The sequence below is a fragment of the Oncorhynchus tshawytscha genome, linkage group LG26 (genome assembly GCF_018296145.1).
Source record: "Oncorhynchus tshawytscha isolate Ot180627B linkage group LG26, Otsh_v2.0, whole genome shotgun sequence".
NCBI lineage: Eukaryota > Metazoa > Chordata > Actinopteri > Salmoniformes > Salmonidae > Oncorhynchus > Oncorhynchus tshawytscha.
Window position 1 is genome coordinate 31060803 of NC_056454.1, and position 19661 is coordinate 31080463.

General features: G+C 42.3%; 1 protein-coding gene across 1 annotated transcript; it reads left to right on the forward strand.

Annotated features, from left to right (window-relative positions):
* The first annotated feature begins 321 nt into the window (after nucleotides 1-321).
* On the forward strand, nucleotides 322-15380 carry LOC112223571 (WD repeat and FYVE domain-containing protein 2-like). The gene is made up of 12 exons (XM_024386645.2): nucleotides 322-606; nucleotides 3311-3378; nucleotides 7410-7483; nucleotides 8052-8106; nucleotides 8438-8588; nucleotides 10227-10339; nucleotides 11109-11235; nucleotides 11874-11979; nucleotides 12699-12800; nucleotides 13403-13533; nucleotides 13652-13760; nucleotides 14049-15380. Exons 1-12 carry the CDS (start codon nucleotides 470-472, stop codon nucleotides 14076-14078), a joined length of 1203 nt encoding a protein of 400 aa, XP_024242413.1. The 5' UTR covers nucleotides 322-469; the 3' UTR covers nucleotides 14079-15380.
* Nucleotides 15381-19661: the final 4281 nt, after the last annotated feature.

The following is a 19661-nucleotide window of genomic DNA, read 5'->3' on the forward strand; positions in this document are numbered from 1 at the left end:
GCGGTGGCTAAGAGTGCTGTGAGGAGAGGGGTAGATATTCAGGTCCCGCTTGGTCGCAGGAAGTCAAGTCCTTGATCCGGGGAAAAGGGCTCAATCTTTGGCAAAGGGAGTGGGATGCTAGTATTAAGGGGAGGCAATTGTATTGCTTGCACTGGTCAGCAAAGGAAGAGGTGGTGTCTAGGGCTCTTTCACTTAGAGTAAGAGGAATAATGAAGATCATTTAATGTAGGTTGGCCATGACTGGGCTTACACTCCAGTACAGTAGGTGGCGGTGTTTGCACCTTAACGTTGGATTCAATCTGCCAACCCAATCCCAAAGAAGAACGCCGTGGTCAGCTGACTAGCAGCGTCTTTGGCTGTCACAACACACCGTATGCTGTGTTCAAAGTGCTGCTACAAAACACTTTTGCGGCTCGACTAGGGCGTTATGTTACGGATAGCCAAAACCAGCTAGGCCTATACCTCCGGAATGGCGGCAGAAATACAACCCAAACCGCAGACTCGGACTCCTGTTCTGCTCAACAAAATCGAAGCTTCCCAAGATGTTGTGAACACAGCGGTCATAATTCCAAAGGAGGACGGGGTGATCAGCGTCTCAGAGGACAGGTAGGATGATACTGTTTGAGACCATTTGAAAATAAAAGTGAGCCGCACACTCTAAGAGCTCAGATGCAAAAATGTAATACCAAGCTGTCTTCATCAGGGTATAATCACAAGCACTGCGGGATGACTCGTTTATATAGTGTCAAAATACACAGGTGTCTGTAATCATGGCCAAGAGTGGCCTAATATCATTGGTTAATAATCAAATATTAAAATGTCATACAAAGAACAGCATACAAACAACACATGGATAGCATACGATCATAGATTAATTTAACTACACAAGTTTACAAACAATTACAATGGCAAAGTCACAATAATCACAAGAATGGCTTCAGATCAAAGTCTACGTTGAGACCGAAGGGCGCAAGGGTCTTTAAATTACACTGTTTGAGACCATGTCAAATATGTGACCACAGTAGGTAAAATATAATATTACAGATTGTGCACTATTTATAGCAACGCAAACATGTACTGGCACTATAAGCTCCCTATCGCTACTCGTTACCGTCATCATGGTCGGCGTTAAAACGGAGACAAATTACCATCTTTTCACGCCACTAAGATACGAAGTCATTTTTGTAGCAGGTTAGGAGAGCATTTTCTCTAGCCCTAAACCAAACTATAACCTCGGTATCCTAACTGAGGAACGCGCAACTCCGTTCTTACTTCGAGACGGAGTTGAGTATTGATAACTGGTTGCACCATTTGCTAGCAATAACAATGCGTCACCATCAGTCAATGCTTGTAAAAATGTAAATTCTGATAACTGTTAGGTCTGCCACTACCTACAATTGCGGTCTTTCCGCGGGGTTCTGAAATTATTACTTGTCATGACTTTTTTTCAAATATATCCACCGACTTATGAGGAAAAGGTCGGTGGTTTTATTCGCTAAAAGTATGAACCCCACAGTAGTACAGGACAAGCATAGGTACAATAATTTTCAGATGTGACATTTTTACAAGTATCGACAGGTCAGTGTTGTTCCTAGCAAATCGCGCGACCAGTTATCGATAGTCAACTCCGCCTCGATATAAGCGAACGGAGTTGGGCGTTCATCCGCTCTCTTCTAACCTGCTGCATAGGTTCTCATAACCTGTTATGAAAAAGTCACTTCGGTAACGAAGTGGCTTGAAAATAGTTTTCTTAACTAAAAGACGCAGAGATTGAAACTCAGCAAAAAATGAAACGACCTCTCACTGTCAATTGGCTTTATTTTCAGCAAACTTAACGTGTATATATTTGTAGGAACATAACAAGATTCAACAACTGAGACATGGAACTGAATAAGTTTCAAAGGTATGTGACTGACAGAAATAGAATGTGTCCCTGAACAAAGGGTGAGGGGGGTCAAAATCAAACATAACAGTTAGTATCTGGTGTGGCCACCAGCTGCATTAAGTACTGCAGTGCATCTCCTCATGGACTGCACCAGATTTGCCAGTTCTTGCTTTGAGATGTTACCCCACTCTTCCACCAAGGCACCTGCAAGTTCCTGGACAATTCTGGGGGGAATAGCCCTCAGCCCTCGCCTTCACCCTCCGATCCAACAGCTCCCAGACGTGCTCAATGGGATTGAGATCCGGGCTCATTGCTGGCCATGGCAGAACACTGACATTCCTGTCTTGCGGGAAATCACGCACAGAACGAGCACTATGGCTGGTGGCATTGTCATGCTGGAGGGTCATGTCAGTATGAGCCTGCAGGAAGGGTATTACATGAGGGAGGAGGATGTTCCCTGCAACGCACAGCATTGAGATTGCCTGCAATGACAACGACCTCAGTCTGATGACTCAGTGACACACCGCCCCAGACCATGATGGATTCTCCACGCTCATTCCTTCGACGATAAACTCGAATCCAACCATCACCCCAGGTGAGACAAAACCGCAACTCATCAGTGAAGAGTACTTTTTGCCAGCTCTGTCTGGTCCAGTGACGGTGGGTTTGTGCCCATAGGCGACGTTGTTGCCGGTGATGTCTGGTGAGGACCTGCCTTACAACAGGCCTACAAGCCCCTCAGTCCAGCCTCTCTCAGCCTATTGCGGACAGTCTGAGCACTGATTGAGGGATTGTGCATTCCTGGTCTAACTCGGGCAGTTGTTGTTGCCATCCTGTACCTGTCCCGCAGGTGTGATATTTGGATGTACCGATCCTGTGTGTTGTTCCACGTGGTCTGCCACTGCGAGGACAATCAGCTGTCCGTCCTGTCTCCCTGTTGCGCTGTCTTTTGTGTCTCAAAGTACGGACATTACCATTTATTGCCCTGGCCACATCTGCAGTCCTCATGCCTCCTTGCTGCATGTTCACACAGATGAGCAGGGACCCTGGGCATCTTAGTTTTGGTGTTTTTCAGAGTCAGTTGAAATGCCTCTTTAGTGCCCTAACTGTGACCTTAATTGCCTAACGTCTGTAAGCTGTTAGTGTCTTAATGACTGTTCCACAGGTGCATGTTCATGAATTTTTATGGTCCATTGAACAAGCATGGGAAACAGTGTTTAAACCCTTTACAATGAAGATCTGTGAAGTTATTTGGATTTTTACGAATTATCTTTGAAAGCAGGGACCTGAAAAAGGAAAGTTAATTTTTTTGCTGAGTTTATAATATGCTACTGTATAATCAATACCTCTCTGACATGGTGGTGCCTACGACAGTTTGATAGTCGCGACCAATACATAACCAGAATGGCTTTATGTGACCCGCAGGACGATCCGGATATGGCTGAAGAGAGACAGTGGCCAGTACTGGCCCAGCATTTACCACACAATGCCAGGTGAGTCATCACCTCTCATGTCTTACTGGGCGATTCCACGACAGCAGGAGTGGAAATGTTTGGTATCTCTGATTGTTCTGGCAATTCTCACGTTAGAACTTCATTGGGAGGAAGAATGTTTAATATGTTTTTTACATTTGTATCCCAAACAATTTTTTGGGGAAATCATGATGACATTTTGCTATTTTAGGTCCTATTTTGACCTATACATGCCTCCTGTAAGACTTTATGATCCGTGAACCGTACAACATCTTTGTGTCGTTATACTCCTTTACAATGTGCTCTAACACATGGAGTATGTCTAAATTAGAGGTCGACCGATTAATCGGAATGGCCTATTAATTAGGGCCGATTTCAAGTTTTCATAACAATCGTGAATCTGTATTTTTGGACACCAATTTGGCCGATTTTAAATTATTATTATGATAATTTTTTTACACCTTTATTTAACTAGGCAAATCAGTTAAGAACACATTCTTATTTGCAATGACGGCCTAGGAACGGTGGGTTAACTGCCTCGTTCAGGAGCAGAACAACAGATTTTTACCTTGAATCCCCCGAGCTGACAATCTTGCAACCTTACAGTTAACTAGTCCAATGCTCTAACCACCTGATTACATTGCACTCCACGAGGAGACTGCCTGTTACGCGAATGCAGTAAGCCAAGGTAAGTTGCTAGCTGGCATTAAACTTATCTTATAAAAAACAATCAATCAATCTTAATCACTAACTACACATGGTTGATGATATTACTAGTTTATTTGATATTACTAGTTTATCTAGCGTGTCCTGCGTTGCATATAATCGATGCGGCGCGTATCATTGCTCCAATGTGTACCTATTCATAAACATCAATGCCTTTCTTAAAATCAATACACAGAAGTATATATTTTTAAACCTGCATATTTAGCTAAAATAAATCTAGGTTAGCAGGCAATATTAACCAGGGGAAATTGTGTCACTTCTCTTGCGTTCATTGCACGCAGGGTCAGTGTATATGCAACAGTTTGGGCTGCCTAATTTGCCAGAATTTTACATAATTATGACATAACATTGAAGGTTGTGTAATGTAACAGGAATATTTAGACTTACGGATGCCACCCGTTAGATAAAATACGGAACGGTTCCGTATTTCACTGAAAGAATAAACGTCTTGTTTTCGAGATGATAGTTTCCGGATTTGGCCATATTAATGACCTAAGGCTCGTATTTCTGTGTGTTATGTTATAACTAAGTCTATGATTTGAGAGAGCAGTCTGACTGAGCGATGGTAGGCAGCAGCAGGCTTGTAAGCATTCATTCAAACAGCACTTTCGTGCGTTTGCCAGCAGCTGTTTATGACTTCAAGCCTATCAACTCCCGAGATTAGGCTGGTGTAACCGATGTGAAATTTCTAGCTACTTAGCGGGGTGCGCGCTAATAGTGTTTCAAACGTCACTCGCTCTGAGACTTGGAGTGGTTGTTCCCCTTGCTCTGCATGGGTAACGCTGCTTCGAGGGTGGCTGTTGTTGATGTGTTCCTGGTTCGAGCCCAGGTAGGAGTGAGGAGAAGGAAGGAAGCTATACTGTTACACTGGAAATACTAAAGTGCCTATAAGAACATCCAATAGTCAAAAGGTTCATGAAATACAAATGGTATAGAGGGAAATAGTCCTATAATTCCTATAATAACTACAACCTAAAACGTCTTACCTGGGAATATTGAAGACTTTCATATGTTCTCATGTTCTGAGCAAGGAACTGAAACATTAGCTTTCTTACATGGCACATATTGCACTTTTACTTTCTTCTCCAACACTTTGTTTTTGCACTATTTAAACCAAATTGAACATGTTTCATTATTTATTTGAGGCTAAATAGAATTTATTGATGTATTATATTAAGTTAAAATAAGTGGTCATTCAGTATTGTTGTAATTGTCATTATTACAAATTCAAAAAATCGACTGATTTAATCGGTATCGGCTTTTTTTGGTCCTCCAATAATCGGTATTGGCGTTGAAAAATCATAATCGATCGACCTCTAGTCTAGATTTCGAAATTCATCTTCACATTAATTTATTAAACATAACATGAATATCTCAAAAGTACCCTTTGTGATTTAGTTAATTTTAAGACGTATTGTTTGGAACAATATACAATATAAGTGCATAACATTTCCAGAGTGGGCTCTCTGCTAATTCTGAAGTTTATGAGCACCACCAACAATAAATGGATTCAATGAGAACCCTCTGCTGAATGTGCAATCCTAAAAGTAGATTGTGATTGGTTAATGACCTATGGTCAATTTCTATGTATGAAATGTAAAGTAACAGAGAACCCACTGGAAATTTGATGTTTGACGAGAATTGGTGTGGAAAAATTCTTACACCTAGGGACACTCAATTTCAATATTGAATGAGTCATTGTTCATTGTCAGTGCGCAGGAGAGGTTCCAACCAACTCAATGCACCAAAGTACACATGTCAATCAGGAGCTCCTCCTTGGGTAGACCCAGCAGTTGTCTGATATACGGCTATACACAGACAAGTTATATTTGCATAATTCATTAATCATTACCATTTTGTTTCATTCATGTGACCTATCAACACCTCACAAGGCTTCTCTCTAAGCTGAGAACTTGAAACTGAGATATCGTTAGTTTGTTCTCAAAACGTCTGGGCGTACTGCCAATTTGCAGCTACTGATAAGTGAGGATTTGTAAACTCAGCCACTTGCATGAACACAGAAATTGGTTTAGAGAACAGCACATGAATAGAACACCTATATTAGTTATAAGAAAAGCACGAACATTCAAATTCCCACTACAGTATATTGTTCCAAACCATTTGTCAGAAAATAAGCCAAATCAAAAAGGGTAGTTGAGATATTTACATTATTTTTAATGTTCAGGAAATTAATGTGAAAATATGTATTTCAGAATCTAGACCTCCAAATTTCAGAGCACACTATAATGAGTATAATGACACCAGGATGTTGTCTGTATCATGAACCAATCACGGCTCATAGGGTTTTACAGTAGGCATGTATTGGTCTAAATAGGACCTAAAATAGAAAAAAAAAAAAAATCCTCTATGGGGAAAAATGAGTGGTGGAAAAACAATTGGAACCGTTCCCAGGTTATGAGTATTATGACTGGTACTGTGGTACTCTATGGATGATATATGGGAGCAGGATGCACCTGAGCTCAATTACGCGTCACATAGCAAAGGTTCTGAATACTTAACTTAAATAAGGTATTTGTTTTTAAAATTTGTAATGCACATTTGCAAAACATTTCTTCAAACCTGTTTTGGCTTTGTCATTAGGGTTAGATTGTTGAGGATTTAAAAAAACAAAAAAACATTCGAGAGTAAGACTAACAATGTAGAAAGTCAAGGGGTCTGAATACTTTCTGAAGTTTCTAGTTTGGACATTGTCAATAATTTTTGGTTTATTGTCCTAGCTCTAGTCACCAGCTAGGCCAAAACTCCATCTCACCAAAACAGGCTAACATTTCAAACAGCTCTTACACTAATTGTTCATTATCATATTGTTCACAATTTCACAGTATTAGGCTATTCCAACCTCCATAGTGTGGAAATGTATAAAACACAGGAAAATCACTTGACTGCACTGGGCCTTTAATGACTAATTAGTGCATTGTGCCTGGCAGGCTTAAGTTTTAAATGCATTCCAAATTGTGATTCCTAGAGATAAGCCTGTGCCTGTCTGGAAAGTCTGTCTTAAGTTATTCAGGAAGTCACCACCCTCTTCAGTTCCATTTCCTAAAGTGTACTGCAAGTAATCTTTTTCATTTTGACATGTTCCCTACTCTTCAGTTCCATTTCCTAAAGTGTACTGCAAGTAATCTTTTTCATTTTGACATGTTCCCTACTTCCCTTGTTTTTTCTTTCTGCATGTTGTGCAATCACTGAAATTCCATCATGTAGTCACTACCCCAGTCAGTGATTTCCCCCTCAATGCACTGGCACTGGAGAGTGGAGACACCCCACACAGGCGTTTTCTTAGTTTAGTTCCTTTCTCTTCCTAGATTCTTGCTCCTGTATGTCCTTTAACCCAGAGACCAGGAGGCTGTCTATGGGGATGGAGAATGGAACCATCTCTGTAAGTGACTGTTTCTGTTGTCTAAGATACTCATGATTTGGGAGTCATACTTTTATACCAAGCATCCAGCCTTATCCCCCAGTCAAGCCTGATACACATACTAAAACCCGTACCCCAGGGCCAGATTGGGGTCTAGTTGTGTTGGTTCAAGTCATGATTTCATGTTTAACATTTAGCGGGTCACTAAGTAGCTAACTACTATCTCTTGCTCTCGCGCTCTTTTGCACTGAGTCTTTGCTTCTCCATACAACAGCACTGATCAATACTGCCAGAGGGGTTGCATCTGAGTAACCTAATCTTCTGCGTGATTGGCTAAGCAGTTAGGTGGATCAATCAACACATGGATACTAAATATGTCTATCTACAGGAGGTGTAGACCTGGGTTTCCTTATGGGATTCATAGCCTAAAACTAACATGGATATACTTTGCTAAACCTAAGCTCTTCCTTTTGAGTCAGAAGGTAATTTCAAGCGTTGTGTAATTTTGACCTAAAAGTATGCCCATATCAAAGAAATACTGTGCTTTCTCTTGGGAAAACCAGTGAGTGACATACTTTCTGTTTTTCAGGAGTTCATCCTGTCAGAAGACTACAACAAGATGACCCCGGCTCAGACCTATCAGGGTGAGATGGGAAGTGTGGCCACAGGCTGTGTTCTTTGTGTGACTCAGCTGACTCTGGTCAATGGCAGGAAGGGATGAAACATGGCAAAATAATGGATTTTTTTCTATTCATGGTGCTTTGGTTGGTTTTAGCTACAAGGCCTCTGAAAGCAATGTACTAATATTGAGCTTGCTGCCAACAGCTCTACTGTACGCCTGCCATCTTGTCTGTTTTTATCCATTTTAAAGGATTCAAAGAACACCAATCCGTCTACTTTTTTTGTACAGTATATGACAGTATATGACCAGTATTTTTTGTTTATTATCATGACATTGTGTGTGTTCTGTATCAGCCCACCAGGGCAGAGTGACAGTGGTGCTGTTTGTTTTGGAGATGGAGTGGGTCCTCAGTACAGGACAGGACAAGAACTTCACCTGGCACTGCTCTGAGAGTGGAACACAGCTGGGGTTATACCGCACCACCGCCTGGGTCTCTGGACTGCAGTATCCTTCATCTTTTACAAACCACATTCCTCTATTCTATTCATTCCATTCCATTCACATGCTGTTGCTGATTGGGTAAAACAAATCACTACAGTTACATATCGCAATATTATTTTGGGATGATATTTGATTCCAAGTATCAATTTGTAAAAAATAATAAAGATTTAAAATAATATGCTACTGTAGGTAGCGTTAGCTATTTTTCAATCTATAGCTTTTGTTCTCCATCTTCTTTATAAATATTGAGCCAACATGTTTTCAGTACTTTCACTTCCCTGACTGATCAAAACTAGTTTTCTCATGCTGTCTTGTCCCTCTGCAGAAGACATATACTTAGCAAAATGTTTGAGACATTAAATCGCAAAATCAAATGATAAGAATCGCAAAACATATTGTGTTGGCACCTAAGTATCGTGATAATATTGTGTCGTGAGGTAATTCCCAGCTCTAGTTGCTATGTAGCAAATATCTTAACAAGTACTACCTGTGTGTGAAGTCTAAAGCCACAGACAACATTTCAAGTGGTAACAGCGCACTCGACTGGGTCTCCTTCACCTCAAACAAGTATATATTTGAGGCGTTATGGGAGGATGTGGCCCTCTTGTGCTTTCTCCTACGATGCAGTAGACCAGAGAGGGAGCCAGGGAAGCGTCCCAGTAGCTTTTCTTAATTGGGAACGCTAACGATAGCCTTCAGTCATGTGGCCCAAGGCAATGGTCCGGGAGATTTCCGTAATGGCAAGATAAAAGGTCTGGGTCCACTCTGCTGTGGTGGGCTCTCGATATCAACTAGCTCTGTGAGGTCTTGAGACTGACTTATGCTTCAAAGACCGGGATAAACAATTCCAATGTTAAACAACAACAACAAAAAATCTGATTTCTTCCTGACATTCATATGGCAACCATTTTGTTTGTTTTGGTTTTGTATACCTTTTTACAAACCCAGAGAAGTCATTGTTACATTTGCACACACTGTACATAGATTTTTCTATTGTTATTGACTGTCCGTTTGTTTATCCCATGTGTAACTATGTTGTTTTTGTCGCACTGCTTTGCTTTATCTTTGCCAGGTCGCAGTTGTAAATGAGAACTTGTTCTCAACTGGCCTAACTTGGTGAAATAATTTGTATTATATTTTTTATTATGTTATTCAAAATTCTTGAAATGAACTACTTGGAATGTGTTTATTTAGTATTTCATCCAGCAAATGTTTCTAAACAACCACGGTTCCGAGTTGGCCTGGGATCAGATTAGTACAGAACCCTTTTCAGGAGGAGAAATGTGTGTGTTCTGAGAAGATTTGTCTTATTGTTTTCTCTCTTTTGATTGCTTTTATTTATCATTTTGGCCTCTCACTGAAAGGTCTCTTGAGTTCAGAGACTAAATACGTATGATTTTGTAGCTAATGAACAGTTAACTGTGGTAAGTTTTATCTGATGTGGGTTGTTTTTGTTGGAAATTTAAGAGGTGTAAGGCAGTCAGTCCTTCACTGAATAGAATGAACCACATACGAGTAGGTTTCAACCAGGAAACACTGATTGAATAGAATAAATACAGTGTGTGCAAATCCGTGAAGTTGCTCCGATGCAGTTCGGTTCAGTTAAACGATCATTGGAATCCTTGACCCTGCCCCTCCCAGGTTCGACGTGGAGACGAGGCACGCCTTTGTGGGCGACTACTCTGGTCAGGTGACCATCCTCAAGCTGGAGCTGGACAGCTGTAGTCTGGTCACCACCTTCAAAGGACACACCGGTATTACTACTACACCCCATGTTGCAAAACAACACTCGTCCCCTAACCCCTAGTACCCCATCCTCCCCCAGCCTTGAAACACCACCATTTGGGACTCCTCCATTGGTTTCAATACACAGAGGAAGCAAAATAAAGTGCCCCTAAATATTTGAAAGAAAGCACACATACTATTTTAAACCCTTGGAGATTTTACAAATCGGTCTACTACCCACTTTTTATTTCCATGTTTTCACCCTAACTGACCGTCCCTCCTGTCCACTCGGGCCACCTGCCAGCAGGGCTAGAGGTAGTGTGGGACATTGTATATTCCAGAGGGCAACCCTCACAGCTATTTATAAACCCTCTGTTCTGATCTGGGGTCAGTTGTTTTAGCACTCTCACATCTCCTACTTCCTATATTGACAGAAGAGCGCGTGACTGACAATGCTGCTGACAGCACCACTATTCCAGGCCTATCTGTTATCAGTGGGGTTACACATGTTTGTCATTATGCAAATATCTGCCGGTGAAAAGCACTGGAACATATTTCTCTTTGAATTAGACACAAAAGGGTGCTCAAGATGGATGAATTGTGGTTCATTAAAAGCAAAAGACTTGGCAGTTATTGAGAGGTTAGTTAATTTCAACTTGAATTTGCTCTGAGTCACTTTTGTCCACTTTCTAATAATTGAGGCCTTTTAGTTTCTTGTTTTTGTTCCACTTGACCAGGTCAAGTTTAAGATCCAGTGATGAGCTGAGGAATGTGTGTTTTGTGTTCTGCTGTCTTTAGGCAATGTGACAGCTCTGTGTTGGGACCCGGTCCAGAGAGTGCTGTTCTCCGGCAGCGCCGATCACTCCATTATCATGTGGGACATCGGGGGAGGCAAAGGCACCGCTATTGAACTTCAGGGACACAAGTAAGATTCACACACTGAACCTCAATAGAGTCCTCCAATACAGTCTTCAAATGTAGTCTCCATTGTAGTATAAAAAACCCATTATAAACTGCTTGTTTCGAGTCCTGAATTCTGATTGGCTGACAGCTGTGGTATATCAGACCGTATAAAGGGGGAAAAAGGGGAAAGGGGAAAAGCAGCTGTAATTGAGAGGTTTGGAACACTTATTAGTTTATTAATTAATGATGTGATGTCACCAGGCAGGCCAAAATCCATCCCACCAAAATAGGTGGAAATTTCAGGCGGTCTTTTCAAACAGCTCTTAACACGAAAAGGGCTTTATCATAATTTTCACAATTTCACAGTATTATACCAACCTCATAGTGTGGAAATGTTCTATAAAACCACAGGATAATCACATCTGACTGCACCTGGGCCTTTAATCAATATGATAGTCTTAGAAACTGTTGAAATGTCCTTAGTAGTCTCCTTTAGGGCGCTTCATTATCCATAACTCCTGGATATTTCACGGTCAGTTATATTTTTGGGAGCGTTTGAAAGTGACTTATGTCACACCCAAGGATGTCATTCCGGTGGTGGGGAGAATCTACACTATTTCTGTACCACATTCTCTTTACATGTGTGTGTTAACAATGCAGTGAGAAGGTCCAGGGCCTATGCTACGCGCCACATACACGTCAGCTGATCTCCTGCAGCTCAGATGGGGGCATCGTCATCTGGAACATGGACGTTACCAGACAAGAGGTGAGGGAGGGATGGACTGATAAAGATGGAGGGATGGATCAGATGGAGGGAGGAAGACTAAACCTCAAGGCTGTGAGATGTGTGTGTGAAGTAGACAGGTTGAGTTCCTGGCACATATTGTCACCAGGGGGGGTTCGAAGGTTCACACACACCCCACAAACTTAAGCAACTTGGATGCAATAGGACTTTCAGGGAGAGAGTGGGTGAGGGAAGGAGAATGAATGTGCTATGGAGCTAAATCTGCAGTGAGGCCTGAGTGTTGGGCAGGGCTGTGTATAGGATTAGCTGTGGAGCACAGGGCCGGGTTGTGTCACTCAAACATAAGCACACCTTTCTTCCGTAGAATCTGTCTAGCCCTAGATATGGGCCAGTCACAGCTCTGTGAGTCACCTCTGTCATTGACAGCATGGTATGGTAGAGTGCTTTGTCTGGCTGTTTCTGTCACCATGTAGGGATACCTGAAATGTGAACACGTACAGAGAGAGAATGACAAACTCTGAATGAAATTCAGAATGGTAATGTACTGAATGCAAATGAGTGTTCAGTGTAGACTACCTGTGGCTCTGACTGGTTCTTTCTCTCACTTATGTTATACCTAACCACTTAATCTGGGTTAGTTTCCTTTTAAAACTCCTGGTGGTTATAGGTAGGATTTAGTAAGGAAAAGCTGACTAGAGTAGTATTTAGAGTCTGTACTTAACCTGTCTGTGTTCCCTCAGACCCCAGAGTGGCTGGACAGTGATTCGTGTCAGAAGTGTGAGCAGCCATTCTTCTGGAACTTCAAACAGATGTGGGACAGTAAGAAAATCGGCCTGCGACAGGTACAGTGGGCACCATACTGTCACTGTGGGATATAGTTCACATATTGTCCACAAAACGTAAATGTTCCTATAAATTGGCTCGGTCACAAACAATGCTCGCTCTTCAATGGAGCAGAAGTTTGTGTTGTTTTTCTGGGAGGCTAGATAGCTCTCAACAGTGACAAGAAGCTGCCATGGGGAATCATGGCTCGTTTTAGCTAGTTTTATCTTGTTCTTATTAGCATGTCTTGTTTTGACTGATGTACTCTTGTCTGCTAATATGGCCAAAATTTGATGTAGGTGAGAGACAAGTGCTCATTGTGCAAATGTATTTATGTTTTCAATAAACATTGGAGACAAAATGGCCAACCCTGCCTGTTTGTCCCATAATTGCTTTCACACATCAGTTTTGTTTCTAAACAACCAAATTGTATTTGTCACATGCACCAAATACTACAGGTGTAGACTTTACAGTGAACCCCTCTATGGCAGTGTGAAATGCAGAAACATAGACCTGGTGTGGCCTCCGCTGTTTGTGACTACATGAGTGAGGGCAAGTGAGATATATGCACATTGGCCTTATCTGTAGGCTGAACCCAAGGCTCAGTGTCTCCTCTCCCCAGCACCACTGCAGGAAGTGTGGGCAGGCAGTGTGTGGGAAGTGCTCGGCCAAGCGCTCCACCATCCCTCTCATGGGCTTCGAGTTTGAGGTGCGGGTGTGTGACAGCTGCCACGAGTCCATCACGGACGAGGAGTGAGTAACATGCATTTATAAAAAAGCCTCAAATATCATCCTCTGGTCATCACATATTATCCTATACTTTAATTCCCATGGTGATAACACTATTTTGCCCCCTCCCCATGTCTTACAGCCGGGCGCCCACGGCGACATTCCATGACAGCAAACACAGCATAGTTTACATGCACTACGAGCCTACCATGGGCTGGCTACTGACCTCTGGGGCAGACAAGGTCGTCAAGGTGAGACAAACACAATGTCTCTTAAGGCAGCGTTTAGATAGGCAGCCCAATTCTGATCTTTTTTCCACTAACTGGTCTTTTGACCAATCACAGATCTTTTCACATCAGATATTTTTCAGAGTTGAGCTGATTGAGGGATGACCAATTAGTGAGAAAAATATCAGTCGGATTTGCAGCCTAATACAGGAATGGGAGGCATTGATACAATGACCTTTTAATGACAGTGCATATCCACATATGAAGTAGGCATTGTTTTTTTTTTATACACCTTTATGTTTGTGTCAACAGCTCTGGGACATGACTCCAGTGGTTTCCTGAAGGTCATTGTTGATGGAGCATCATGGAGCTCCATCCACCTATCAGGTGAGAGCTTACATCATGGTGGCCGTCATCCTGAGAGGAGGTGGTAATGTCCACAAGAACAACCACCACAACAATAGTAACATCCACAGAACCTAGAAACACCAGGCCTTTCTTGCCTGACCTTGTCCCTCTTGGTGACTAAATGTGCTGAGGAAGAGCTGTACTCTGGCTCCCGATATGGATGGAAAGATTTGGAATAGAGACGCCTTGAAGAGGACGAAGGTGTGCGTGCTGTATCAGGACTATGAAAGAGCATTTTTTTGTTAGTTTTATGGATCCCCCTTACCTACAGTATTTCACTCTGGAACAACATTTGGAACTTCAACTAAAATGTTATTGTGCATACATAATTCCCTATATTCTTTGGTTTATTATATTTAAAACAATGGGTCCATAGTAAAAGGAACTCTGTGTAGGCTACCTGCTGAACAACACACAGCCAGTCGGGCAAATAAAATATTATATTTAAGTGCCTTCCTCATATCATATTGCAGCTCTCACTATGGCAAACAGAGCATGAAAAAAGTAGGTGAAACAATTGTTAAAATAAAATTATTAAAAAATGTACTGGGGTTATATGAATATCAATGAGATATGTAACCTGGAGTATGTACAGTAGCAAGATGGAATACTCTAATATAATCACAACTCAAGAAGGTCACAAAGTTGACCTCTTATAACTCATCCTGTTTTGATTGGCTCTTTGCTTGTTAGCTGCTGTACATAGAAGCAGCAGGTGGAGGGTAGAATAGCCCTGTTTCTGGGTGGACCCTGTTTCAGTTGAGGTGTCAGAAGTGTTCATAGCCTACAGATGACTGCCAAAATAAAGGAAGCACCAACATTGTCTTAATAGGGCATTGGGTCAACAAGCTGCCAGAACAGCTTCAATGCGCCTTGGCGTAAATTCTAAATTCTAAGTCTCTGGAACTCTTTCGGAGGGATGTGTCACAATTCTTCCACAGGACATCTGTAATTTGGTGTTTTGTTGATGGTGGTTGAAAAGGCTGTCTCAGGCGCCGCTCCAGTGTTCAATTGGGTTGAGATGTGGTGACTCAGACACTGTTTAAACCCCCTATGCTCATTTGAGACCCACCTTTCAAATTCACTAAGATCTCTTCTAACCATAATAATTGGGCAACTGGGCATTTTTGTACATGACCCTAAGCATGATGGGATGTTAATTGCTTAATTATTTGTTTATTTTATTTGACCTTTATTCTAAATTCTTATTTTCAATGATGGCCTAGGAATGGTGGGTTAACTGCCTGTTCAGGGGCAGAACGACAGATTTGTACCTTGTCAGCTGGGGGATTTGAACTTGCAACATTTTGGTTACTAGTCCAACGCTCTAAGCACTAGGCTACCCTGCCACCCCAAATTAACTTGGGAACCACATCTGGGTGGAAGCACCTGCATTCAATATACTTTGTATCCCTCATTTACTCAATTGTTTCCATTTACTTTGGCAGTTACCTAGCTTATAGGCTCTCCTGTAGTCATACATACACACAACTGGTGAACAAGTCTACATGTGGTATCTCACTGTCGGGTAACGGTTGATGACCACAGACGTAGGAGACGTGGAGAAAGACATTTCATTCTTTAGTATTTTTTTCAAATTAATATTGATTTGCTAACTGAAGTTCTTGATTAGGCTTGCCAATTGAAATGATAAATCGTAAAGAACAAGTTAATTCCAATCATCTTTTTATGATTTATTTTTACTCTATTGTAGAGTTATTGAAATGTCACCTACGACTCTCTGGACTTTGGTGGTGGACCAAAACATTATTCACCACGTGTCATCTAGTTTCTTTGCACTTCAGTTGTTACGGTTTGATTTCTAAGAGAACAAAATCATAGCTAAGCACTTTTTGTCCAATGCATACACTTACAATATGTTATCTACAAATGACATATGGTTGAAGTCTGAAAATATTTGATTTTTCTATTGCGTACATATAACAGACTGGTGATATGTTAGTGGCTGTGTGTCAAATGTATTTGTTTATTGAGTTTATTTATTGCTGTGTGTTACTGGTGCCTCAAAGCTAGACATCTCTCATGTAGCCTACTACACCACATGTGTAAAGTTCATTCTCAAATTGTATTGATGGTTATTATGGATATAATATAGTTCAAGTTAAGTTCATGCACTGGATTTGCTTTTGGATTTGTTTTTAGACAGAACCACAATTGTAAAACAACAATCTGTCTGCATGTTGATATTTGGGATATAAAACCTAATTACCCATTGTCATTTTTCACAGGTACTAGCATGTTGTTTTAATAATCAGTGAAGCCACACATCTTGGGCCTAGGCTAATGCATATCTACTGGTGGAGAATGGCTCTCAGGCTCTAGTGCTATTTACAGAGGTAGTCAATCACTGGATTGAATAATTATACTATCCCTATTTGTATCCTCATTTAATGCCCTCTGTACAGTAAAGAACAATATCTGTTATCATTGTTGGCGGTAAAAATGTGAGTTCCATGCTGATTCATACAGCAATACTGATTTACATTATCTGAATGACTGCCCTAGGATTTGAAATAACTTGATGATGATATTATTAGGTGTGTTTTGTAGCCTGGAGACCAGTCTGTTTTTATGCTTATGTCAACGTTTTGTCATTGGCAACAGTGTTGTTAATACAGGAGTTGTCTTGTTCCCAGGCTAGTGCTTCTGTGTGGTGTTGTATGATGCTCACAGGTGGCTGTACTGTGTGTGTGTGTGTGACTCGGGGGGGGGGTCGTCACAAAGCCTGATCTGTTTGTCAAAGTAAGGTGGATAACTCCTTGATCCTGCTTTGTGGCATTCCCCTCAGGTCTTGATGTGCACTGTGTGTCCAAGCAGCAGCAGATTAATGAAGATCATTAATCCTATAGGAATATCATTACTGCATGTCTCATCTTGGATCAAAAGCTGATCTGGGTACAGGTCATCCTGAGTAGAGATGTGTACATATCATTCCATAATTACAGTTCCTCTTGTCCTGCTGCTGATGTACTCATGTTTGTATTTGATTAAATTGATATGAGGTGACTGAAAGACAGGATGTCTCTTTTTCATGTGAATGCTTGTGCTTTTGTTTCCATGTAGAGATTCAGCTGGTGTTCAGTTCATCAGTTCTCCCCATTGATCAATATCTCTATTTAAACAGGTTTAGCGTCATCATTAACCCTGTCAGAGAAAATGTGAAAAGTTATCAAGGAGGGACTGGGGGGGCACACAATGCAAATAGTCCGGTTAACCATTTGTTTACCTGTTCAGGAGTCTTATGGCTTGGGGGTAAAAACTGTTGTGAAGCCTTTTTGTCCTACACTTGGCACTCCGGAACCGCTTGCCATGCGGTAGTAGAGAGAACAGTCTATGACTGGGGTGGCTGGGATCTTTGACAATTTTTAGGACCTTCCTCTGACACCGCCTGGTGTAGAGGTCCTGCATGGCAGGCAGCTTTGCCCCAGTGATTTACTGGGCCGTACCCACTGGGCCGTACCCAATGGGGGCGTGCTCTGTGCTCCTTTTCCTGTTGTCCACAATCATCTCCTTAGTCTTGGTTACGTTGAGTGATAGGTTGTTATTCTGGCACCACCCGGCCAGGTCTCTGACCTCCTCCCTATAGGCTGTCTCGTCGTTGTCGGTGATCAGGCCTACCACTGTTGTGTCATCTGCAAACTTAATGATGGTGTTGGAGTCGTGCCTGGCCATGCAGTCGTGGGTGAACAGGGAGTACAGGAGGGGACTGAGCACCCACCCCTGGGTAGCTCCAGTGTTGAGGATCAGCGTGGCAGATGTGTTGCAACCAACCCTCACCACCTGGGGGCAGTCTGTCAGAAAGTCCAGGATCCAGTTGCAGAGGGAGGTGTTTAGTCCCAGGTTCCTTAGCTTAGTGATGACCTTTGAGGGTACTATGGTGTTGAACGCTGAGCTGTAGTCAATGAATAGCATTCTCGCATAGGTGTTCCTTTTGTCCATGTGGGAAAGGGCAGTGTAGAGTGCAGTACAGATTTAATCATCTGTGGGTCTGTTTGGGCGGTATGCAAATTGGAGTGGGTTTAGGGTTTCTGGGATAATGGTGTTGATGTGATCCATTACGAGCCTTTCAAAGCACTTCATGGCTACGGACGTGAGTGCTACGGTTCTGTAGTCATTTAGGCAGGTTGCCTTTGTTCTTGGGCACAGGAACTATGGTGGTTTGCTTGAAACATGTTGAAAATGTCAGTGAAGACACCTGTCAGTTGGTCAGCACATGCCCGGAGCACACGTCCTGGTAATCCGTGTGGCCCCACAGCCTTGTGTATGTTGACCTGTTTAAAGGTCTTACTCACGTCGGCTACGGAGAGCGTGACCACACGGTCGTCTGGAACAGCTGATGCTCTCATGCATGCCTCAGTGTTGCTTGCCTCGAAGCAAGCATAGAAGTGATTTAGCTCGTCTGGCAGGCTCGTGTCACCGGGCAGCTTGCGGCTGTGCTTCCCTTTGTAGTCTGTAATAGTTTTCAAGCCCTGCCACATCCGACGAGCGTCGGAGCTGGTGTAGTATGATTCAATCTTAGCCCTGTATTGATGGTTTGCCTGTTTGATGGTTTGACGCAGGCCATAGCGGGATTTCTTGTAAGCTTCCGGGTTAGAGTCCCGCACCTTGAAAGCGGCAGCTCTACCCTTTAGCTCAGTGCGAATGTTGCCGGTAATCCATGGCTTCTGGTTGGGGTATGTACGTACATACAGTCACCTTGGGGACGAGGTCCTCAATGCACTTATTGATAAAGCCAGTGACTGATGTGGTGTATTCCTCAATGCCATCGGAAGAATCCCGGAACATGTTCCAGTCTGTGATAGCAAAACAGTTCTGTAGTTTAGCATCTGCTTCATCTGACCACTGTCACTGGTGCTTCCTGCTTTAATTTTTGCTTGTAAGCAGGAATCAGGAGGATAGAGTTGTGGTCGGATTTACCAAATGGAGGGCGAGGGAGAGCTTTGTACGCGTCTCTGTGTGTGGAGTACAGGTGATCTAGAATTTTTTTCCCTCTGGTTGCACATTTAACATGTTGATTTGGTAGAACTGATTAAAGTCTCCGGCCACTAGGTGCGCCGCCTCTAGGTGAGTGGTTTCCTGTTTGCTTATTTCCTTATACAGCTGACTGAGTGTGGTCTTAGTGCCCACATCTGATTGTGGTGGTAAATAAACAGCCACAAACAGTATAGCTGAGAACTTTCTAGACAAGTGGTGTGGCCTGCAATTTATCACTATATACTCTACTTCAGGCGAGCAAAATCTAGAGACTTCCTTAGATTTTGGGCACCAGCTGTTGTTTGCAAATATGCACAGACCGCCACGCCCTTAACATAGGACATTACAGTTTTTGGTGTCCCGTTGGTAGGATATTCGTGATCGTACCTCGTCTAGTTTATTGTCCAATGATTGCATGTTGGCGAGTAATATTGACAGTAACGGCAGCTTTCCTACTCGCCTTCTGCGGGTCCTGACGAGGCATCCGGTTCTTCGTCCTCTGTACCTGCGTCACTTCCTCTT